At 44.5% G+C, this 25,368-nt stretch overlaps 1 protein-coding gene across 5 annotated transcripts in view; it reads left to right on the top strand.

Moving 5' to 3' along the window:
* The window catches only part of DGKD (diacylglycerol kinase delta), a 110,575-nt gene that overhangs the window by 40,261 nt on the left and 44,946 nt on the right, over window positions 1–25,368 (top strand). The window contains exon 1 of one of the 5 annotated variants that reach the window (XM_035716874.2): window positions 4,677–4,794. The exons of 3 other annotated variants lie outside the window; for them this stretch is intronic. Coding sequence is in view for 1 of the 2 variants with exons in the window: in XM_025463489.3 (XP_025319274.1) it covers window positions 14,835–14,861 (27 nt within the window). In the remaining variant the exon portion in view is untranslated. Of the gene's footprint in view, window positions 1–4,676; window positions 4,795–14,612; window positions 14,862–25,368 lie in introns of those variants that run through there. One more of the 5 variants, XM_025463489.3, reaches the window with a different exon arrangement.

Consider the following 25,368-nt stretch of genomic DNA (forward strand, 5'->3'; position numbering starts at 1 on the left):
TGCCTGAGCCCTTTTCCTCCAACTCCTCGGGTTGTGCTGGCGCTGGGTGGTACCTTGGCCCTGGGAGCAGCAGCTGGCTCTGATTTTGTCGAGGCACACATCCAGTTCCCCGGGCAGGTGGGTGGGTGCTCACAACACCCTCCCTCACTGGGGCTCTGGGTCTCCCCTGAGCACCCGGAGGGCAGGGATTAGGGCAGTTCTCAGCAGGGATCCAGAAAGCCCATACTGTGGGGGAACAGGAGCCCGAGGGAAGGATCGTGCTTTATGAGTTACGCTGCTTGTGTGTTAGGGACTCATGCTGTAACATTTTCAGTTACTTTTTTACTTCATTTATGGGGAAAATTTAGTGGTATTTCCATGTTTTAGTTTTCCCAGAGGAAGCAAGGGACTATGTCTTTGAATAGCCAGGATTTATGTTTCCTCAAGTGTTAGGGCCTAGACTAGGACTAGGTTATATTCCTTTCTTTATTGTTGACCGTACCCGCCATGGGTCCTTGTTCTGTGCCAGGGCTCCGGGACAAGGACTGGGAGGCCTGGCCACAAATCCCAGTTTGGCTTCTCACTAGCTGAGTGGCCCTGATCAAGTCACTAAACCACTCAGAGCCTTAGTTTCCTCATCTGAGAAGTGGGGAATAGTAACATTACCTACTGTTGGGTTGCTGTGAGGATTAAATGAGTTAATACAATGTAGGCATGATGTAAGTGTTTGCTGCTATTAATAGTATGGTTGTAGGCACTCAGTGCCTATCTATTCAATGGGTGAATTGAAAATGAAACAAATTAATTTATGATGTCATTTGATACTTAATTAGACATTTCTCTTTTAGTTTGGCTTACCTTTTTTTTTTTTTTTTTTTTTAAGATTTTATTTATTTATCCATGAGGGACACACAGAGAGAGGCAGAGACACAGGCAGAGACAGAAGCAGGCTCTATGCAGGGAGCCCGATGTGGGACTTGATCCTGGAACTCTGGGATTACACCTTGAGCTGAAGGCAGATGCTCAACTGCTGAGCCACCCTTGCTTACTTACTTTCTTAAGTGAAATGTTTCATACCTTCTGTGTTTGCTGAATAGTAACTTCTAATTAAAGTTACTGTGGATTATTCTAGACTTTATTGGACCTAAAGCAGTCTGATGTTTTACCCTTATCCCTGGGGTCCTGGCAGCAACTGCTTTTGAGCTGGACCTTGAAGAGGAAAGACAAGTTTGACTGGAATATACCTGAAATATAAAACCATTAAAAAAGAGTCACATTCTGCCCATTTCTAAATGTGGTATAAATCACTGAGTGCCACCTCTGTTCTTAGCTCTTACGGTCCAGGGGACCTGGCGCTCCCCAGCTGTCCCAGCCTCTTGCCTCACCACAGACCTGCTCCTGCCAACCTGTTCTTTGTAGGGACCAAATGCCCAGTGTCCAGGTCACCCTGGTCTTGGTGGGGCGCCTCAGTCTGAAGGCCGTCTCCCCAAGCTCGCTCTGTAGCCCCTGTCCGTTCCTCAGGTAGGGTGAGAACTCTCTCTTCTATAGGGTCTTTCTGTGGTCAGAGGGAACACGCTGACATCTCCTTCAGGGTGGTGGCTCCCAAACTTGGCTGTGCCTGAGGACACTTTGGGGGAAACAAAAAAAAGTTTCTGGCACCATCCCCTGAGATTCTGATTTGAAAATTGGGTGAGGTTTTAGAGCTTTCCCTGATTTTGAGGTGCAGCCTCATTTGGGACCCACACTTGTGATGCCAGATGAGCACAGGCTCCTTGGTAATCTGCACTCTTGGTTACACCTTCTTGGGTCTTGACTTGAGGCCAGGGGTTCTCTTTGAGGCTTGCTGTCCTCAGTGCAGGATACACACCTGGCTGTGCCAGCGACCGTGAGCCAGGAAGTAGGTTTCATTGCTCCTTTCTGTTCAGAGAGGATATTTTTGAAGTCCTACAGAACAAACATTCGTCATTGTAGACAATTCTGTGGGCCAGGCCCCTTCCTCTTGCCCTTACCCTCATACAAATGCTCTGAGTGCTGGGCCGAGGAGCTTCCCAGAAGCTGTGTCTCTGGATTCGGGTGAGCAGCTTTGGGTTGGGCTGGCTTCTTTCTGTTTGTGTGTGTGTCCATGTGTAAGTGTGTCCGGGTGTGTGTGTCATCCCTGTGGTGTGTGTGTGTGTTTCCAGCAAGTTTGACAGTTTGAAAACTTCTTGTTTACCTCTGAGGAATACAGGAATAATTTGGCAACAGCACCGTCTTACCTGGGCAGTCTGATTTCTGAAATCAAATAGAAACCAGTTGGAAAAGATGCATGTTTTGGAAAGACTCATTTTTCCTTCTTTCAACCACTCAGTGTGGTGGCACAGTCTCCACTGGGTGCCTGAGGGCAGACGGAGGTGGACAACCATGCTGCCTGCATTCAGGGACTTCTCAGAGCCTGTTAGACATGAGAAGAAGAGAATATAGTGCCGGGTGACAAGTATTGCAGAGGAGGGTGCAGAACACAGTGCGTGCTTGGGGACAGAAGCATCTGTGTGTGCCTGGGGTCTGGACGTGGCCACGGAGAAGGGGCGTGTGCATGGGCTCTGGAGTGGGGTCCAGGAGGGTCCCAGGATTGGAACCGTGTGCAGGGCAGCTTATCCATTTATTTTGTAGAGTGTGTACATGGTAATAATGATTTTGGAGGAGATTTCAGGTCGGGGCGGAAAGGTCACAGCAGCTCAGCAGCTGCTTTCTTTGGGTCCCCTTCAATCACATGTCAGAGGCGTATGTTACATTTCACACATTTTTCACACATCAATATGTGTGTAATTTTATATTTTCATTGTAAACACTTGCACAGCATGAGTCTCTAACTGATCACCTTTATCGGTGGGATATTTTGTAGATGTCGCATAGTTGATCACTTAATCTGTATTTCCTCACTCATATACGTGTTTAGGGGGCTGCTTCTGCGGAATGCCATATTGAAGTCTCACACAACTGTCCCAAAGTAGGATGTGGCACCTCTGCTTAGTTGTGTGTCCATACCATGTAGCTTACTGGGGTAGGGATTGATGTAGTTGGCTTTTTCCTCGTAGCATCATCCTAATGATTGCCCTAAAGTGATTGTGTCAGAATAGCCATCCCATACAAAACAAGGAGTGATTTGTTGTGACTGTATTTATAACTTCCTTTTCCCCAAAGAATACTGTTGAAGTATTTAATGGTATCCAGAGGTTTTACGAGGTCTATTATAAAGGTGGCTTTGTTAGCTGTCATGACTCTCTTTTTTCATCTGTGAAATAGGTCACTGGGTTGGCAGAAAAGTGCCCCCTGAAGGTTTCCTGGTTTTTACCTGCACCACGACTCGTCAGTGAGGGTAGAAGTTCAACTTGCCACACTTAGCAGTTATTCCGAGGTACAGGAGTTTCAGAGGATTTCAGATGAGGTCCAGAGAGTGTAGAAAGATAGCATCTGGAGCTGAAGAGTAGATACCGGGGGATCCCTGGGTGGCGCAGCGGTTTGGCGCCTGCCTTTGGCCCAGGGCGCGATCCTGGAGACCCGGGATCGAATCCCACGTCGGGCTCTCGGTGCATGGAGCCTGCTTCTCCCTCTGCCTATGTCTCTGCCTCTCTCTCTCTCTGTGACTATCATAAATAAATAAAAATGTTAAAAAAAAAATGAAGAGTAGATATCGGGAGAGTTACTTTCCTTAGAGCTAGCGGCCAAAACTACTAAAAACAGGAGAAAAACTTTGGTTTTCCTTAACCTTTTACTTTTCCTGTTTTTAGTAATTATTGCCCAATAACGCTAAATAAAAAGGAAGCTATGTAATGGATTTAAGTAATATTTTTAGTTGTTTTAAATCTCCTCTGTCATTCACGCTTGTTGAATGAATGAACTCCTTAGTGGAACTGCATAGGGTGGAGCCCTGGACCTGTCTTTCTCAGCTGTTTCCAGCAGACGTCAGCCTGTGGGGTGGTCAGTGCTGCTCCTTTGGTGAGGAACCATGACCTTTATCCAGATTTCAACATCAGTTTTCCTTCTCAGCTTGTTTGGAACTCAGATATTTCCTGGGCAAAACCCCTGTGCCGGTCACTTTGGCTTAGAGAAAGGAAAAGCTATATATATAATTGGCAGATTTCCTTCATGGAAACTCTTCCCAGTTTCTGTGACTGCAGGCCTGGAGCTGGGGTGGGGAAAGTTGTCCTCATGGGCAGAGGGTGTCCCATGAGTCCTCTGAAGCTAGAAGACCTGCCAGACGGGAAGCCCTACATATTTAGGATAGCAGCTCCTGCTGCCTGGGCTCACTGCCATGAGCAAGCCCACCGTGGTTCCTGTTGAAACGCAGGGCTCCAGGAGAACTGACCTCACGTCCTGGCTGTGCCAGCTGTCAGCTGGGGATCTCCACATCTTAACACCTGTGGCTTCATCCTCCCATTGGCAGAATAGGGGCACCACTACCTCACTCACGGTGGTGTGGGCAAGCGCTCAGCACATAGTAGGTGCTTAGTTGATTAAAGGCTATGATCGTTAAAACACCCTTTGGACAGGGCAAGCAGGACTAGGTGAGCAGCTGCAGGAGGAAGTGAATCCAGTGAATTCTCTGCTTCATAATCCACTCTGTGTTCTCAGTTTCAAGAAGTAGGAAGAAGCAGGCGTTGAGCCAAATTGGTAGTGTGTGTTTGCTAAGTGTGGGGTTTTGCTGAAGGCTTCACCTGCCTCTGGGTCCTGAGAGCCAGGTACTCCACACGAGGGCTTAGGATTCCTTAGGATTCTGTTCTTTCAGTTGTTCCAAGCAGGCGGAGGGAGGAGGCACTGTCTTCTGGCAGCCTTCTGGTGAGTGCTGGGGCCAGTGGTGGGTGTCTGTTACGTGTATTTAGGATTCAGGGTGGGGAAGGACTCTCGCTTGTCTGGGCTGTGCGTGTTATCGAGTAGAGGTTGCTTGTGAAATCTAAGCCGTTTTTACAGTACGTGTGTGTGAAATGTTAATACTTCTAATTGTTTTTATTTACAAATGATAGAAGAAACAAAAACCAAAATGGACAGTTTAAAGACTATAGTATAACATTTATTTATTTATTTATTTATTTATTTATTTATTTATTTATTTATTTATTTATGATAGTCACAGAGAGAGAGAGAGAGAGAGAGAGAGGCAAAGACACAGGCAGAGGGAGAAGCAGGCTCCATGCACCGGGAGCCCGACGTGGGATTTGATCCCTGGTCTCGAGGATCACGCCCTGGGCCAAAGGCAGGCGCTAAACTGCTGCGCCACCCAGGGATCCCTTAACTTTTATAAAGTAAAGAGTTCTTTGGGAAAAGAAACAGTGGAGAAGGTATGTGGATATTATTGAGTTTTTTCTTAGGGTGTCTAGGAAATTAACTTTAGTCCTCCTTTACCCAGTGTTCTTTGGTCATTGTGCCAGGGATATGATAGAGCCAAGTCCTGTCTTGTTTCTTTCCTTGAAAGTTAGGAAAATGATAATCATTCTTTAGGAGATCATGTTTAAAAAACCCCGCTTTCCTGTCCCGGAATTACTTAGTATTTCAGAGTAGGTAGAGGAGTGAGTAGGAGCTTTTTATTTCCTTGAAACAACTTGTTATCAAATTAAGATAATTCGCTGTTCTGTGGCAGGGAGGTTGCTGTTTATTGACTCAATAATCTCTCCCCTTCCACAGCTGAAGCACCTGCTTTGAAATGTAAACTCAGAAATGAAACATGTGATTCCGGCCCCTCCCCCCCTTTAAGTCAGGAGGAGGACGTTAGGAGCTACTGTACCAGTTCTGTACAGGATGTTTAACTAAACCTCCAGACCTCAGCCTGGTGTTGAGGTGCTCACGTAAGGCTCACATAAGTCTCCTGCACAGCACCGGCCTCCGTGCCTGCTGGCTTTTTTTTTTTTCCTTCTTAAAGTAGGCCCTGTGGCCCAAGTGGGGTTGGAACTGACGACTCAGATCTAGTCTCAGGCTGCACTGACTGAGCCCGCTGGGCGCCCCCTGCTGGACCTTCATTGGAAAAGCTGGTCCGGTTCAGGGGCCCTGTTCCTCACTGCTGCCTCATGTTTGCTGGCTGCAAAAGTCCAAAGATGGTGGGTCAGAGTAATTGCACATTTGGAGAATAGTGAGCAGTGGGGTTGGTCCCCACCCCGTCCTTGGTGGGGCCAGAGGGATGCTGACCTTGATGCAGGAGCCTTTGCATCTGTCCTGGCCCGGACACGGAGGACCAGGACCGCTTCCATGACTGGGAGGCAGGGGCCCAGGCCACGCTGGCCCTCCAGCACTGCCCGCTCCAGATGGCTGTCTTCTGAGGAATGAACATTTCGGTTTGCTTTATGCAGCAAATATCGAATCGCACCAAGGGATAGGTTGGGGATTGGTTGTTTCCAAAGCTGTGAGTGCTGCTTTGTACGGGGCACTGCCAGTTCACACACCCTGTCGTACAGGAGATAATACCGTTAATCATTTTTAGCACCCACTTGACTTGCAGAAATTTCCTGGCTGTGGATGATAAAACTATATGGTCATACCAGCCATTCAGAGAAAGGTTCACCCTGTCCTTTAGAGCATATTCCAGTGCACTGAGATAGGTTGATGTTATTTTTATAACTCATTTGAGGTAGAATTGCTGTACAATGAACCGCACTGTTTAATAAAGTGTACAGCTTGTTGAGTTGTCACTCCCTCACCCCCGCTCCTGCTGAAACTGTCACCAGACAGGGTGACAAACATTTCCATCCCCTGAAAGTTTCCTCGTGAGCCGTCCTTTCTCTGCACCCTCCCTGTCTTTAAGATTATTTTGCTTTCTTTTCTTAGAATTCTGTATAAATTGAATAATTCATTGTAAATTGAATAATAATTCAATATAAATTGAAAGTGTATCCCCCTTATTATGGCATCTTTGGCTCAATATAATGATTTTGAAACTTTCCCTTTTTGGGAATATTGACAGTTTATTCTTTTTTTTTTTTTTTTCAGTTTATTCTTTTACCCCAATTTGCTGATCCATTTACCTGTTGTTGTTCATTTGAGCCATTTCCAGTTTTGAGTTATTACAAATAAAGCTACCATGAACATTTTTTTTTAAGATTTTATTTATTCGTGAGAGACACAGAGGTGGGGGGGAGGCAGAGACACAGGCAGAGGGCGAAGCAGGCCCCATGCAGGGAGCCTGACGTGGGACTTGATCCTGGGTCTCCAGGATCACACCCTGGGCTGAAGGCGGCGCTAAACCGCTGAGCCACTGGGGCTGCCCTACCATGAACATTTGTATACAAGTCTTTGTGTGGACATATGTTTTTGTTTCCCTTGGTAAATACCTAGTAGAATTGCTGGGTCATACACTAGGTGTATGTTTAACTTTTTTTTTTTTTTAAGATTTTATTTATTTATTCATGGGAGACACACAGAGAGAGGCAGAGACACAGGCAGAGGGAGAAGCAGGCCCTATGCCCGGAGCCTGACGTGGGACTCGATCCCGGGACTGCAGGATCATGCCCTGGGCTGAAGGCAGGAGCTCAACCACTGAGCCACCCAGGGATTTCCCCCATGCTTAACTTTTTAAGAAACTGCTCAACTCTTTTCCAAGGTGCTTGGGATTTTACGTGGCCACCTGCAGTGCAGGGAGGTCCAGTTGTTCGGCAGCCACCAGCACATGGTGTTGTCAGTCTTTTATTTTATGTTTCCTGATAGATGCGTAGTGGTATCTTATTGTGTCTTAATTTCCATTTTCCTGATGACAAATAATGTCAGCATCTTTTCATGTGCCTGTTGGCCGTTTGTCTGTCTTTGTGAAGTGTGTAGTAGAATCATTTGTCTATTTTTGTGTTGAATCGGTTGTCTTGTTAGTGAGTTGTAAGAGTTCTTTGTATATTTTGGATATAAATCTTTGTGTGACATGTGTTATGAATGTTTTTTCCAATCTGTGGCTTGCCTTTTTTGTGTGGACATCTTTAGAAGGACAATGTCATTCTTTTTGGTGAAATTGAATTCATCAGTTTTTTTTCTTTATGGTTCATGCTGCGTGTTTTTCAATCCAAGAAACCTTTTTCTGCCTCCATATCACAAAGGTTTTTTTCTAGAAGTTAGGATTGTGACTAGTGTAGTTAATTTTGTGCATAATGTGAGGTAGGAGTTGATGCTCATTTTTTCCTTATGGATGCTCAGTTTTTTCAGTAGCATTGTTGAAGAGATGTTTCTTTTCTCATTGAATCACCTTGACATCTTTGCTGTAAATCAATTGACCATATGTTTGTGAATCTCTTTTCCAGACTTCCTGTCCTGTTCCATTGATCTATATGTCTAACCTTACCCAAATACCACAATTTCTTGATTGTTATAACTTTGCAGTAGGTGTTGAAATCAGACAGGGCAAGTCCTGTAACTTTTGTTCTTAAAATTGCTTTGGTTCTTTCTAAGTCCTTTCCATTTTCGTGTAAATTTTAAAAATAGTCCATTTCTACAAAATAAGCTTGCTAGAATTTTTTTTTTTCTTAAGATTTTATTTTTAAGTAATCTCTATACCTAGCGTGGGGCTTGAACTCACAACCCTGAGATCAGGGTGCTTCAGCCTGCTGGACTCTTGATTGAAATTGCATCAAATCTAGGAGATCCCTGGGTGGCTCAGTGGTTTAGTGCCTGCCTTTGGCCCAGGGCGCAATCCTGGAGTCCCGGGATCGAGTTCCACATCGGGCTCCTGGCACGGAGCCTATTTCTCCCTCCTCCTGTGTCTCTGCCTCTCTCTCTCTCTCTCTCTCTCTCTCTCTCTATCATAAATAAATAAATAAATCTTAAAAAAAAGAAATTGCATCAAATCTATATCAATTTGGGGAGAATCGGTATCTTAATGACATTGAATTTTCTCATGAACATATTTATATATTTAGGTATTCCCATGAACTCCGTATTTATTTAGGTCTTTAATTTCTCTTGGCACAGTTTTGTGTTTTTTCAGGGTAGATATTTTTAATGTCTTTTGTTAGATTCATTCCTATGTAGTGTATTTTTTTTGTTCCTATTAAATGAAATTTAAAAATATGTTTCATAGTTTATTGCAGATATATAAGAATATAATGGATTTTGTGACCTTGGAAAACAACTTATTAATTCTAGTAGTTGGTTTGTAGATTCTTCAGAAATATCTATATCAATAGTTGTATCATCTACAAATAGGGACCACTGTATTTCTGTATTTCTATCTTGCCCAGATGCCTTGTATTTTTTTTTTTTCTTGCCTTGTTGAAAAAGTTAGGACTGCTGGTATAATGTTGAATACAAGTAGTGTATGCAGGAGTATTTTCATTTCTTCTAATCTTACTAGGAAACAATTCAGCTTTTTATTATTGGGTATGATGTTAGCTGTAGGCTTTTTGTAGGTGCCCTTTTTCAGTTTGAGGATTTTCTTATTTGCTGAGAATGTTCATTGTGAATGAGTGTTGAATGCTATCAGATGTTTTTCTGCTTCTACTGAAGTGATCATATGTTTGCTTTCCCCTTAATTTTCTTTTTTTAAAAAATATTTAATTTATTTATTTATGAGAGACACACAGAGAGAGGCAGAGACACAGGCAGAGGGAGAAGCAGGCTCCACGCAGGGAGCCCGACATGGGACTCGATCCCGGGTCCCCAGGATCAGGCCCCGGGCTGAAGGCAGCACTAAACCGCTGAGCCACCAGGGCTGCCCTCCCCTTAATTTTCTTAAAAGGGCAAATGAAATTGATTTTTGAATGGTAAACCAACCTTGTATTCCTGAGACAAACCTTGAATCCTCATGATGTATTATCCTTTTTATTTATTGTTAAATTCAACTTGCTCTTATTTTGTTAGTGATTTTTGCATCTATATCCATGAATAATATTGGTTTGTAATTTTCTCTTTTACCTTTGTCAGGTTTTGATACTTAGGTTAAGCTGGCTTTATAAAACATATAAACTAGCATCATAACAGAAGGGGGGGATATCATTGTTACCCCCTCTGTTTTTTTGATAAAGTTTATTATTTCTTTCTTAAATTCTTGCTAGAATTTCCCAGTAACACTTGGTGTGGAGTTTTCTTTTGGGGAAGGTTTTTGGTAGTATCTTTTGACATTTTTTATCACAGATTAAATTTTTTTTTTTCTAAATAAGCTTCGCACCCAGCTTAAAACCCAGTGCGGGGCTTGAATTCACAACCCTGAGATCAAGATCTGAGCTGGAAAAAAAAAAAAAAAAAAAAGATCTGAGCTGAGATCAAGAGTTGGATGCCCAACTGAGGCACTCCCATAAGTTAAAGTTTTTAATGTATATAATTCTGTTTCTTGTGTCAGCAGTAACATTATATGCACCCTTTCTTTCCCCCCTCTAATTTGTTTGTTGGAGGGAGAGGTGTAAACTTTAAGAGAAAAGGGATGTCCTGGGGCTTATTGACTCACTCTCTATTCCAGCGCCCCAGAGCCATGCCTGGCACAAAGTAGGCATTCTATAAATATCTGTTGGGTTAGCTGGTTTGTTGTTGCTGTATTTCTGTCACTTGGCATCCCTGGGACGCTTTCCTGTCTTTTCCATCCGCGTGGGACTGTGTCAGAGCTGTGCCATGACAAAGGGAGATGGGTCCTGAGTCAGGCCAGCTGGCCTCAGCCAACCCACATGCCATGCTGTCTCATGGTGGCTTTTCAAATACCCAGTGATGCCTCCACAGCCCTGGTAGACAGACCCTCTGAATCAGGACTTGCCAAGGAGAAAAATATATTTTCAACCTTTTTCTGTTTCGGTTTTTTAAAATGTTAAATCTTGTGGTCGGACTTCTTTTCAGTTTTGAAATATACTTGAAATACCAGAGGAATACAGGAAGCATGGTCAGAGGAGAGGGATAAATTGTTTAAAGTTAGGAAGAGGGGGTTATACATGGGGCAAGATTATCCCTAACGGCAATTGACGTTGTGTGTGATTTACCTGCCTTACTGGGAATGTGGTCTGAGATGTCCTTTTCCTGGATTACTTATACATGACTGCTGCGGACCAAGTGCATTAGTCACTTGGAGAGTTAGAAAGGACAGTGTGATTTGGACCGGGCATCTCTGAGAGAATATGACTCTGTTCAGGTCCCTGGCATCTAGAGGGGTTTAGTGCCCCCTCCCACCTTTGTGTCTCAGAGGCTGGTTCTTTGTACCTTCAACAGCTGCAGAGATTAGGCATGGGAGCTGACACTCAGCAGCTCCCCTAGACCATGTGGGTCAGCTACTCCATCCTTCCAGGAGGGAGCTCCACAGGTCACATCATGCTCTGGATGTGACCATTGGCCAACTGTCTTGTGGCCCCCACTCTGCCTCCTACAAGCAGTGTGGCCCTGAGGAGTCATCTGTGCTCTCTGGGTATTTGTTTCCTAAGCGTGTGAAACAGGGTTGGGACACGTGGTCATCCAGTCATGGGCGTGCGCGTGAGTCTGTGACTTCAGCTTCCGGCTGAACCTCAGCAGGGCCACATGAAGAGCAAGGGCTCCCATCCAGCATCTTTGTCTCCTTCTTCTCCAGTTTTGCATCATGACCAGCAGATTTGAAACCTTCATTTTGTGGTGTTGGTGACACGTCTGAAGCTGTTTTCCTCAGAGTTCATCCTGGAGAAGAGGAGATGGCTGCCCCTTGCATCTTGTGTGTGGATTGCCCGGGAGGGGAGGGACGTGAGGGACAGGGTAAGGGGTGGCTAGGATCCACACCTCCGATTCTGCTCCTGCTGGCCTTGTGCTTTGCCGATTTGAGCACGTCCTCACACAGGTTGCCACGCGGCCTCAGCATGGGTCTCTTCCCAGACAGCGAGGTTCCCGGACTGAATCACAGGAAAGTGGGGGAACATGGGACTCCTCACTGTGTAGGGTAAACCACCTGGAAATGTTCTCCGTGAGGTGGGGATAGGGTGCATCAGGGGAGTTAAGCTCAAGGATACATCACTGTGTTCCACAGTCAGAAGGGTTTTCAGCCTAAATTGCTCAGTGAGTGACCTTCATGTAGATGGGATGTGTTCAGTTCTGTATTTATTGAGCATGTACTACCTGCCAGGTACTCAGGGGTTCCTCAGGGAGCAGGATGGAGACTCCTCCTTTGTGGATCCAGAGGCAGAGAGAAGGGACAAGGTGGAAATTCCATCTTTTTTTTTTTTTTTTTTGCAACAAATTGCATTTAACCCCTCCACACCAAATTCTTTTTATGCTCCTCCTGAGACACATGTGAGCAATTTATATATCTGAGGTTAGCAGCAGACTTCTATAGCAGACCAGATATTATAGGCTTTGTGAGCTATAGGGTCTCTGGCCATATGTAGCAGTCGGAGACAATATGTAAATAAACAGGAATGACTGTGTTCCTGTAAAACTTTCTTTAAAAAGAACAGGTGGTGCGCTGTAGTTTGCCTGGCCCTGACTTGTGTCCTCAGATTTGATTTTCAGTGTTATTATTTCAGCCTTACTGTGACTCTGTTAAATTAGGCTCCCTTGGTGTTGCTGTCCATTTGAGTTGAGAATTTTCAGTTTTACTTAACGAGAAATCATGTTATTAACCTGGAGGAGAAAGGAGATTCCATTTCTGTGCCTTGGTCTGTGATGATGAGGGTGGTGTCTCAGGTTAGGTTTGGGGGTATTGAAGAGGAAGCACAGCTAGCAGTGGTTTAAATACGGTAGAGGTTTGTTTCTCTCCCTAGAAAAGACCAGGGGCCAGCAGTCTGGGGCCAGTGTGGAGCCCGATAGTCGCCAGAGACCCAACTTCCACTCTGAGGGTCCTTTTGTGTGGCTAGATGCCTGCTGCAGGAGCTGCAGAAGGGGCTTGGGCCAGGACTGGGGCGGCCCCCACCTTTTCATCTCTTCAAAGAGCTTTCCTGGGAGCTCCCCCAGTGCTGTTCCTGTAGGGAAGGTGGGAAATGTGCTGGTAGCCAGGCTGAGCGGGAGGCTACTAGGAACAGCAGGGCCATTCTGGAATGTAGAAGGGCACGAAGCTAATTGCGTAGGCAGTTGATAGTTTTTTTGTCCCAGATAATGAGTTTGTTGGTAAAAAAAAAAAAAAGAAAAGAAAAAGGCATAGATGTATTTTAAACACGTTTTACTTTAGAAAGTGTGGAAAATATGGGATCCCTGGGTGGCTCAATGGTTTGGTGCCTGCCTTTGGCCCAGGGCGTGGTCATGGGATCCCGGGATGAGGTCCCACGTTGGGCTCCCTGCATGGAGCCTGCTTCTCCCTCTCCCTGTGTCTCTGCCTCTCCCTCTGTGTTTCTCATGAATAAATAAATAAAACTAAGAAATACATTATATTATGGGGCACCTGAGTGACTCAGCCAGTTAAGCATCTGGCTGATTGATTTTTTTGGTAAAGATTTTATTTATTCATGAGAGACAGAGAGAGGCAGAGACACAGGCAGAGGGAGAAGCAGGCTCCATGCAGGGAGCCTGATGTAGGACTCAATCCCGGGTCTCCAGGATCACGCCCTGGGTTGAAGGTGGCGCTAAACCGCTGAGCCACCTGGGCTGCCCAGCATCTGACCCTTGATCTCAGCTCAGGTCATAATCTCAGGGTTGTGAGTTCAAACCCTCCGCCGGGCTCCACATTGGACGTGAAGCCTACGTTAAAAAAAAAAAAAAGGGAAATCAAAACAATGCATTATATTATGAACATCTGTGTCCATGAATACATGCTCACATTGCACTTGTGAAACTTCGCTGTATGGTATTCCACTGTGTGGTCACAGCATAAGTTTTTGGAGATTTAGGATATTCATAGTGCTTCGTTGTTGGAGGCATGGTAGGGTGGTTTGTTTGTGTTTTGCCTTCTGTATATCAGCTTCTTGCTTCCTGCTTGCTGTGGGGGGGGAGGGGATGTGTGGGGTACCCGCGGGGGGGCTGTCTGCCTCCAGCACCCTACTTAGGGCCACCTGTAGTCTCTAAAGTTTTCCACACATAAGCACGACATTTCAAAGCTTAATAAAGAGCTGTAGAAATACTATATTGATCAATAACCCCAACATATTTTTGTTGCATTTCAGTTTTAGGTATAATCTTTCCTTTTTGCTTCATCTTGCTTTTTCTTCTTTTAAAAAAATCTGTTCTCTGATGGATTAAAAGCAATTTTGGCCTCTGGCCCAGTTGGCTTTGCTCCTACCCGAGTGTCCTGTGTTCCTGGGGACTGGTGTCCTCAGGAGGGTTGAAAGCTTGAGTGTGGCGGAGGGTGCTTATACTGTGTGCTGTGGGCCCCTGGGCAGGTGTAAGAATTGTGGTGATGGGGATCCCCTTCTGCCCTCAGAGCTGCCCTGAGACTAGACATGAGCAGAGCTTTAGAGAACAAGTACTCTGCTAGCAGTTCATACCTAGGCTCCTTTGGAGGTCGGGCCCCATGCTGTTGGGTACCTGGGGCGTCTGAACCTGCATTCTGGGGCTGCTTTCGCCCAGGGACCTCCTGGTGCTTGTTTGCATGGTGCTATTTTTGTGTTTGGTATGGCGCTCCTTGAGGAAGTCTGTTGTCTACGCACATCCCAGCTGTTTTGAATAGTCTGGGTCTCAGGGGGCTTCAAGGTAGGGATTTGTGTATGGCGAATCCAGCATTTTGGGCAGCATTGGAACAGCAGGATGTGAGTAACAGGAAGTGACAGAAATTACCAAATGCGCCAGATACTTATTCTTGGCCACCTTTCCGAGTCCCTCGGGCTGAGGAACTATAATTAGCACAGTATTTCCAGGTTCCCATTCCTGCCCGGACGCTGTCCCTTTGCTCCTCCTTTGGTCAGTGGCTGAACTTCGAGGCTCTGATTTGTTATTCCAGCGTCTCTGGTCTCCTTCAGTGAGCCACGGGGTCTTGTACGTCGATTTTAAAATTCAGTTTTTGTTTTTGCTGGGCCACTTCCGTATTGACCCATTTGAGCAGTTGGGAAATGTTCTGCAAGCGGGGAGAGCGGCAGGTAAGAGCTACAGGTATTGGCAGTAAAACTGTGTGAAGCTGTATGGGAAAGCAGTGGAAATGTAAGGATTTAAAATGAAATGAGTGGAAGGAATTGAAGATGACTGTAAGCATCTCCAGAGGGTTGATTTTTGTCTTGTATTTCTTAGAGGTGGAAGGCTGGGATTTCTTTTTTTTAAAGATTTTATTTATTCATGAGAGGCAGAGACACAGGTAGAAAGAGAAGCAGGCTCCATGCAGGGAGCCCAATGTGGAACTTGATCCCGGGACTCTAGGATGACGCCCTGAGCTGAAGGGAGACTCTCAACTGCTGAGCCACTCAGGCGTCCCAACAGGCTGGGATTTTTAAAGCCACAGACTTGGTGTTGTGACTTCACCCACATGCTAGAAACATCTTTGGTTCCCACCTGGTCAAACAGAAAGCCTGCGGGTCAGCTAAACTTCTCTGTGATGAATTTTCATTGTCTGAACTTTGTCACAGGAGAAGTTTCAGCCCACCATCCCCAAGACAAGGCACTGTGGAGCCTGGAAATAGTCTCACTCCTTATTTGAAGTGTCGTAGACAAGTGATTTTTTTCCCCCAGTGGTGTTGGATAGTACTTCAGGCAGCTGCTGACCAGATGCCCACATGGGCTGCTCGGTGTCCCCTGCTCCCCGCTGTCCGCTGTGACTGTGCCAGCTCGCTGTAAGAGCAGTTGGGGAGCCAACCCTTGGCTCTCATGTCCTGCATCGCCTTGTGTGCTCTGATCTGTGCTGTCCTGTGGACCAGCCAGCACCGTCCTGCCGCCAGCAGCAATAATGGCCTTCCTTGTGCACCTTCAGAATGACCCCGAGGGACAGGCGCTGGTACCTGTTTTGGAGATTAAGAAGCTGAGGCCTAGAGACAAGTCATTTGCACCAGTGACTCTCTCTCTCTGTCGTAACTGCTGTGCTGTCTCTGCCATGCCCTTTACCCTCACTGAGGCTTAGGGAGCTGGCTTGCTCTTGAGCAGTGGGACGTGTATCTCTGCCTGCTTTGATAATCCTCAGAAAGGAAGTTTCTATGGTTTGATATTAGCTTCCGGCGGCTGCCACCCTAATGTTCACGGAAAGGGGTGTGTTGGAAAGGTTTCTTTGTTGATCTCTAGTAGCTTCCCTTTGAGCAGTCCGGCCAGTACCTTGCCCTTCCTCCCTTCAGAAGCCATCAGCCTTATTTTCACACACTCAGCCAGTTCTTTAGCAGGAGCCTACTACAGGATGAGAAATTGGAGAGGCCAATTAGGAATAACGTGTGACTGCCTTGAAATGCCCAGTAGCCTGTGGAGGCGGCTGGGCGTGCAGCAGCCACAAGAGCCCCTGGAGGAGGGCATTCTGTGGCTGAGTGAACGCATGCGTGAACACCACACCACGTTCAGGCTCCCTGGCGGTCCCCCCATTTGACCAGCAGAATCCATCTGCAGACATGGTTTCGGGCTGACCCACTCCCTTCTCTAAGGCTAGACTATAAACTATAAGTACTGTAAACTGTACCTACTGTGTATTTTCATCTGTATACATACAGTAAACTATTAACTATAAATATAGGACATACTGTGTGTGTCTCAAGCTCTGACTTGGGTATGTTAGCATATTTTTGTGCCAAAATGTTTAACATTTAAAAAATTATTAAATATTTCAGGCATTCAAAAAGTAACACAATGGACAACTATGAATCCTTCTCAGCCTGAGAACGAAACAGTGTGGATGTACTTGAAGTCATTTATATTCTGGATCCTACCTACCCCTCTTGCCCTCTCCCCAGAGTCATCCCAGTTCTGAGTTTGTTATTTATCATTTGTGTGTGTGTGTGTGTGTGTGTGTGTGTGTGTGCATGCGCGCACACACTTTAATCCTTTCTCTTCTCCCATATGTAGGTATAAGTAGCATATAGTATTTGGCCAGGTTTCAGTTGTAAGTAAATGGTGTCATACTATCAGCTCCCACAACTTGCTCTTTTCACCCAGGGTTGTGTTTTCAAGGTCGATCTGTGTGGATACGTCTGCCTTCAGTTAAATGATTCAAGGTTTAACATGACGGATTCCGGATTCCTGGAATTAAATCAGGGTTTCTGGGAAGTGGGGCATGAACCTCAGAACTTTTTTTTTTTTTTTAAATTTTTATTTATGTATTTATTAGAGACACCCAGAGAGAGGCAGAGACACAGGTAGAGGGAGAAGCTGGCTTCCTGGAGGAAGCCTGATGCGGGATTTGATCCCAGGACCCAGAGATCACGACCTGAGCTGAAGACAGATGTTCAACCACTGAGCCACCCAGGCATCCCACGGGCCTGAGAACTTTTTACAAATACCGCCCTTGTCAAAGGATCATAGTGCTTAGTTGTTAGTTGGTGGCTTACATAGTGGTCCAGTGTCCAGAGTGTCCCACTCTTGGCTTGGATTTCCCAGCTTTGGCCATTATAAACAGCATTACCATTCTTAGACTCGCCTTCCTGGGCACAGGGGCATGAGTTTCTCTGGAATGTGTTTCTAAGGGTAGAATTGTCAGGTATGAACATCTTCAGCGTGATGAAATATTGTTCATTGCTCTCTAAAACTGCAAGGCCTGGTCACAGCCTTCTTCATCTCAGAATGGCAGCTCCATCTCCAGCTGTTCAAGGGGGTAGTTGTTGGCTCCTCTTTGTTCCATACCCCATCAGGTCTGTCCAGAAACCCTGTTACCTTCAGGACACCTGAGGGCACGGCCGCTCCCCTTCCCTTCTCTCTCAATAGGATTGCTGAGCACCCTCCCCAAAGGGTCCTGACTTCTGCCCTGCCCCTTATGTTCTGTTTTTAGTAAAGCAACCAGAATGTTGCTTTTTAAACTTAAGTCAAATGTTGGCCTTCTGCTCAAAAAGTGCCACAGTGCTTGGTGTAAAGGCCTTAGAAGTGCCTGTGTGATGCTCTGCGTCCTGTTCATCCCCAGCTCCTCTCCCCTGGTTCACTTGGCTCTTGCCACTAGCTGTGGTCCTCCTGCTTCAGGCTGTGGCCCATTCCTTGTCCTTCCAGTCTTTTCCAGTGAGACCTCTGTTGACCCTGACCTTTCTCTGATCTCTCTTTTTTCCATAGACTTGTCACCAGTCACTCCATACTATGGAATTGTCACCATACTCTCCATACTATGTAGTTTACTTTATGGTAGTATTTAGTATTTATTTCCTGTCTATGTTTGAATGAAAGCTCCATGGGAGCAGGGGTCTTGTCTGTTTGTTCAAGTGAAAGCTGCTTGAATTTATTTCTGAGAAGAAAGGAAGAATTTGGAGCCCAAACATGAGGATTGAGTGTGGGAGAGGTGGTGAAGCTGGCCTGTGGGGGAAGTGTTGGCAGAAGGACATGTCTAAATGTGGGAGCAGGAACCCTAAGAGGCCTGCCTGGTTGGCAGTGGGATCTGTGGGTCTGGAGCTGGGGGGCAGCTTGTCATACATGTGTTTTGGGTCACTCCTGAGTGCACCTGCAGTAGAGGTGGGGCTGCTGGGCTTGGCCCATCCAGGAAGTGCAGTGCCGTGTGAGGGCAGGACCTGTGGTTCTGACATCCTCCCTTCTAGGCTGACACGAGACACAGCTTCATTGACTTTTGAAGCACTGTTGTGTGTAGAAATGAGTCCTGCCATTTCCGGTGCACTCTCTTGTGCAGCCTCAAGGACCAAGCCACATGTCACAGCTGGATAACAGAGCTCTGTGACCCTCACGTGTTCTTACTTGGACTCAGCATATGCAGAGGACTAGATTTGGATTTCTTAGAGAATGTGCACCAAAGGTGTGTCCCCATATTTCCTTGGCGGGTCCGACATTTCATGAGTTTGCACTACCTACAAATGACTTTAACAAGATAAGATTACATTTCTAATTTGTGCCAAGGGAGACCATAGATGCCCTTGTCCTTAAGAAATACAGCATTGTTCTGGAGTTACTCCCTATTTTCCCAATTTAAACATATTAGATATTAGAAAGTTGATTTCGGTTACTTATTTTTATTTATTTATTTTTAAAAGATTTATTTATTCATGAGAGAGAGAGAGAGAGAGAGGCAGAGAGAGGCAGAGACACAGGCAGAGGGAGAAGCAGGCTCCATGCCAGGAGCCCGACCCAGGACTCGATCCCCGGACTCCAGGATCACGCTCTGGGTCAAAGGCAAGCGCTAAACCGCTGAGCCACCCAGGGATCCCCGGTTACTTATTTTTAATTAAGCCTTTGAGATCATTTGTAGATTGACATGGAATTGAAATAATACAAAGATCCTTTGTGTTCTCTCTCTAGTCTCCCTCAGTGGTAATGCCTTGGGAAACTGTAGTACAACATCACAACCAGGATGTTGACAATGATACAGTCAAGCACCAGAATGTTTCCATCTCTACCAGGATCTCTGGGTTGCCTTTGAAAGTGGTTGAAAGACACCCACTCCCTTTAACCTCTGCCACTACCAATCTGTTCTTCATTTCTGTAATTTTGTCATCTCAAGAATGCTGCAAAAATGGGAACATATAGTATGTACCCTTTGGGGATGGGCTTTTTTCACTTAGCATAGCTCCCTGGAGCTCCACCCGGGTTGTTGTCCTATGATAGTTGTTGCTTTTTATTACTGAGTAGTATTCCATGGAATGGGTGTGCCACAGTGTGTTTAATCATTTACCACTCAAGGACACCTGGCTCGTTTCCAGTTTTTGGTGATTGCAGATAAAGCTGCTATGAACATTCATGGGCAGGTTTTTGTGTGAACACAAGTCTTCATTTCTTTGGGATAAATTCCCAGGAATAGAATTGCTGGGTCACGTGGTAACTGCATGTTTGGTTCTTTAAGAAATTGCCAAACTGTTTGGCTGAGTGGCTGTGTGATTTTACTTGCTCACCAACAATATGAGCTAGTTTCTCCACATCCTCTCCAGCATTTGGTGTTGTTACTGTTTCTTATTTAGCCATTTAGCAGGTGTATAGTAATAGTGCATTGTGATTTTAATCAGCATTTCCTTACTGGCTAATGGGGTGGAATACTTGTTGTTATGCTTATTTGCCTCCGTTCATCCCCTGACACCATCAGGGTGTGGCCTGCAGGGATGGATGTTTCTACTTAGCCTTCTTGGGGTGCTGGAGCACCTCGTTTCTGCCTGGTGCTGTTGGGGGTGAGGGCCACTGTGTTTTCTGTGGTGTTTGGTTGGAGTAGAGTGGTTATTGGCAACACTACTATTGATTTCTGTCTTGTTAGGCTGTTCCTTTCTTGGTCCCATGGCTAGAGAGCAGGCTTTTTAACTCTTTCTGGCTGCTGGCTTCCTCAGCTCCGCTCTTGCATGCATGAGGCCAACAGAGATCCAGGGAGCTCTGCTGCAAGTCCATCTGAGGCCCCGAGGGCCCCTAGTCTGTTGGGGCCTTCCTCTCTCCACCTTTCACAGTCTTCTCACATTTAAAAAATGTCTCACATCCAGGGTTTTAGTTGCACTTAACCAGAAGAATAGGAAAAAGTACCTCTCAGCTTCTTCCTGGAAGCAGAAGTCTGCTTGTTACTTGTATCTATTTTCTGGACCTGCAGATCTGAGGAGTGTGAGTGGCCCTCAGTCCCGTCCCGGCTGCATGTCTGTCCCCGCTGCTCATCGTGGCTTTGGGCCCATCTCAGGCCCAGAGCCTCATGTTTATTGCTGTTCAGCTTGTTTGGTTTGGCCTGTGGTTCCAGCATGACAATTTGCGGGATCTTGATCTTTTTGTCATTTAAGGTCACATTTACGAAGGAGAGGCACATCCAGATAAATCTGTGATTAGAAATTGCTGGACAGGATGTGGCTAGTGAGTCAGGGACTGCCCTCGTCATCCTCCTCCAGACCTCCTTTCTTTCTGTTCTCATTGAACACTCCTGGGGAACCTGGTCAGAGTGGGCGGGGCAGTGGGCAGATGACTCAGTGAGATGTCCCTGTCGTCCTTGCCCCGATGCTCCAGCCCAGTGCCCCTGCCAAAAAGGAAATGCTCCGTGCCAGACACTGCGAGTCTGAGAGTGCAGGAGGACTCTTGGCGAGTGCTGGTTCCTCCCCTACCTCAGGCCCTCCGTGCCTGGACGTATTCCTGGTGCGGTCTTGCCGGGAATCCAGGTGGGATGCCGCTCTTGGGGAGAGGTCAGGAGCCAGCCTGCCTGGTGTTCTGGCCCCTGCTTCCTCAGCCCAGGGATGTAGGGCCTCAGTTTCCTCTCCCAACATCTACTTTATTAGGTTGTGGAGAAGATGTAGTGTGCAGATATCCGTAAACACGCAGCAGATTTCCCGAGACTACTCCGTGCCTGACTGTGGTGCTGCCACTGTCGTCTGACACTCTGTTTCTGTCCCTGTCATAGGAGCTAGTGTGTGTGAGCTTCAAGTGCATGTTCTTTATTTAAACACCACTTCTGCAGGTCTCTGGCCTGGCGCCCTGTTCCCCTTGGTCTCCCAGAGATCATTGCCTGTACTTTAATAACCTCCTTGGCTAATTCTTCCCAGGACACTGGACGATATTTGTCTGGCTGGGGTGTCTTAGACTTGTTTGGAGGAGCTGGGTGTTCCCTCATACCTCCTGTAAGATCATTTGTATGAAAGGATGGAAGCAAAAGTTCTCATTTCAAATAAAACTTCTAAAGCTCTTTTTTGGAGCCTTTAGCATATATTATAAACTTAAGGTTTTATTTTGTTTTATTTTTCATCATGATAAGTGTACTCTTTAATCCCCATCACCTCTTTCTGTCTTTCCCCCACCCACCTCCCCTCTGATTCTCTATAGAGCCTGTTTCTTAGTTTGCCTCTCTCTCTTTTTCCTTTGTTCATGTTTTCTTAAATTCCACATGAGTGAAATCATAATGGTATGTGTCTTTCTCTGATTTATTTCGCTTAGCATTATACTCTAGCTCCATCCGTGTTGTTGCAAATGGCAAGATTTCATTCTTTTCTATGGCTGAGTAATACTCTATAATATATGTATTTTTACACACACACTACATCTTCTTTATTCATTCATCTATCAGTGGACATGGGCTGCTTCTATAGTTTGGCTGTTGTAAATAATACTGCAGTAAACATAGGGGTGCATGGATCCCTCTGAATGAATATTTTTGTATTCTTTGGGTAAATTCCTAGTAGTGTGATTACTGGATCTTGGGGTAGTTCTGTTTTTAATTTTTTGAGGAACCTCCATATTGTTTTCCACAGTGGCTGCACCAGCTTGCATTCCCACCAACAGTGCAGGAAGGGTTCCCCTTTCTCCTCATCCTTGCCAACACCTGTTGTTTCTTATGTTGTTGATTTTAGCTCTTCTGACAGGTGTGAGGTGATACCTCACTGTAGTTTTAACATGTATTTCCCTGATGATGAGTGATGTCAAGCATCTTTTCGTGTGTCTGTTAGCCATCTGTAGGTCTTCAATGGAAAAATGTCTATTCTTCTGCCCATTTTAAAATTGGATTATTTGGAGTTTTTTTTTTTTTTTTTATAAATTGTATCAGTTCCTTGTATATTTTGGATACTAACCCTTATCAAATATGTCATTTGCAAATATCTTCTCCTATTCAGTAGGCTGCCCTTTAGTTTTGTTGATTGTTTCCTTTACTGTGCAGGAGCTTTTTATTTTGATGTCTTCATAGTTTATTTTTGCTTTTATTTCCCTTGCCTCAGGACACAAATCTCGAAAAATGTTGCCACAGCCAAAGTCAAGGGAAATTACTACCTGTGCTCTCTTCAAAGATTTTTATGGTTTCAGATCTTACATTTAGATATAATTCATTTTGATTTTATTTTTGTATATGGTGAAAAGAAGTGGTCCAGTTTCATTCTTTTGCATGTAGCTGGCCAGTTTTCCCAGTATCATTTGTTGAAGAGACTGTCTTTTTCCCATTGCATATTGCCTCCTTTGTTGAAGACTAATTGACTATATAATTGTGGGTTTATTTCTGTGTTTTCTATTTTGTTTTATTGATCTTTGTGTCTGTTTTAGGCTAGTACATACTGTTTTGATCACTATGGCTTTGTAGTATAAATTGAAGTCTGGAGTTGTGATACCTCCAGTTTTGTTTCTAAAGATTGCTTTGGCTATTTGAGGTATTTTGTGGTTCCATACAAATTTTAGCATTGGTTTATACTAGTCCTATTAAAAATGCCATTGGGATTTTGATGGGGATTGCATTCAATCTGTAGATTGCTTTGGGTAGTATAGACATTTTAGCAATATTTGTTCTTCCAACGTGAGAGCATGCAGTGTCTTTCCATTTCTTTGCATTGTCTTAAATTTCTTTCATTACTGTTTTATAGATTTCAGAGTACAGCTCTTTCACCTCTATGGTTAAGCTTATTCCCAGATATTTTATTGTTTTTGATGTAATTGTAAATGGGACTTTTTTTTTTAAGATTTTATTTATTTATTCATGGGAAACAGAGAGAGAGAGGCAGAGACACAGGCAGAGGAAGAAGCAGGCTCCCTGTAAAGAGCCCGATGCAGGACTTGATCCCGAAACTCCAGGATCACGCCCTGATCCAAAGGCAGTCGCTCAACTGCTGAGCCACCCAGGTGTCCCTGGGACTGTTTTCTTAATTTCACTTTCTGCTGCTTCATTCTTAGTGTATAGGAATGCAACAGTTTTCTGTACATTGATTTTGTATTCTTAGACTTTATTGAATTCATTTATCAGTTGTAGTTTTTTGGTGGAGCTTTTAGGGTTTTCTATATATAGTATCATGTCATCTGCAAATACCGAGAGCTTTACTTTTTCTTTGCCAATTTGGATGCCTTTTATTTCTTTATGTTGTCTGATTGCTGTGGCTAGGACTTCCAATATTATGTTGAATAAAAATCTTAAGGGTAGACATCCTTGTCGTCTTCCTGACCCCAGGTGGAAAGCTCTTGAGTGTTTTTGAGGGTAGGATGATGTTGGCTGTGAGTTTTTCATATATGGACTTTATTATGTTGAGATATGTTGAGTAGGTCCCTCAAGACCTACTTTGCAGAGGGTTTTTATCATGAGTGGATGTTGTGCTTTGTCAAATGCTTTTTCTGCATTTTTCTGTCGAATTGATCATATGGTTTTTATCCTCTTATTGATGTGACATACCACATTGATTGTTTTGCAAATATTTAATTACCCTTGCATCCTGGGAATAAATCCCACTTGATTGTTTTATTTTTTTAAACATACTTTCAGATTAGGTTTGCTAGTATTTTGTTGAGGATTTTTGCATCTTTATTCATGAGAGAGATTGGACTGTAGTTCTCTTTTTTTGTGTTTTTATCTGGTTTTGGTTATCAGGGTTGATACTGGCCTCATAGAATAAATTTGGAAGCTTCCCTTCCTCTTCTATTTTTTGTAATAGTTTGAGAAGAATAGGTATTAATTCTTCTTTAAATGTTTAGTAGAATTTGCCTGTGAAGCCTTCTGGTCCTGGGCTTTTGTGTTTTTGGGAGTTTTTTGATTACTGATTCAATTTCATTGCTGGTAACTGGTCTGTTCAAGTTTTCTTTTCTTCCTGCTTTAGTTTTAGTAGTTATGTTTCTAGGAATTTATGCTTTTCTTCTAAGTTGTCCAAATTTGTTGGCATATAGGTTTTCATAATATTCTGTTATAATTGTTTGTATTTCTGTGGTGTTGGCTGTTATTTCTCCTCTTTCATTAGTGATTTTGTTTGAGGCTTCTCTTTGCCCCCTGTCTTGATAAATCTGGCGAGAGGTTTATCAATTTTGCTGATCTTTTCAAAGAATCATCTCCTGGTTTCATTGATCTGTTTTTTTTTTGTTTGTTTGTTTGTTTATCATTTATTTCTGCTCCAATCTTTATGATTTCCTTCCTTTTGCAGGGTTTGGGTTCTGATTGTTCTTTTTCTGTCTCCTTTAGGTGTGAGGTTGGGTTGTTTATTTGAGATTTTTCTTGTTTTTTGAGATAGGCTTGTATTGCTATAGACTGCCCTCTTAGAACCCACTTTTGCTGTCTCCCAAAGATTTTGGACTATTGTGTTTTCATTTTCATTTGTTTCCGTGTAATTTTTGACTTCTTGGTTGACCCATTCATTGTTGAGTAGCATGTTGTTTAACCTCCATGTATTTATGGTCTTGCCAAATTTCCACACTGGACCCAATGGATTTAATAGACATATTTATAACCTTCCATCCTAAAAGAGCAGAATACACATTTTTTCAAGTGCACATGGGACATTGTCCAGAATAGATGAGATACTAGGCAAAACAAAACAAATCTCAACAAATGCAAAAAAAATTGAAGTCATTCTGTGCATCTCTTCTGACCACAGTGCTGTGAAACTAGAGATGAGTCACGAGGCTTTGTTTGTTTTAATAATAATAATAATTATTATTATTTCTAAAGTTTTATCTGTTTGTTTGTTTATTTATTTATTTATTTATTTATTTATTTATTTATGATAGACGCACACAGAGAGAGAGAAAGGCAGAGACACAGGAGGAGGGAGAAGCAGGCTCCATGCAGGGAGCCCGATGTGGGACTCGATCCCGGGACTCCAGGATCGTACCCTGGGCCAAAGGCAGGCGCTA

This window comes from Canis lupus, chromosome 25, assembly GCF_003254725.2.
Source record: "Canis lupus dingo isolate Sandy chromosome 25, ASM325472v2, whole genome shotgun sequence".
NCBI lineage: Eukaryota > Metazoa > Chordata > Mammalia > Carnivora > Canidae > Canis > Canis lupus.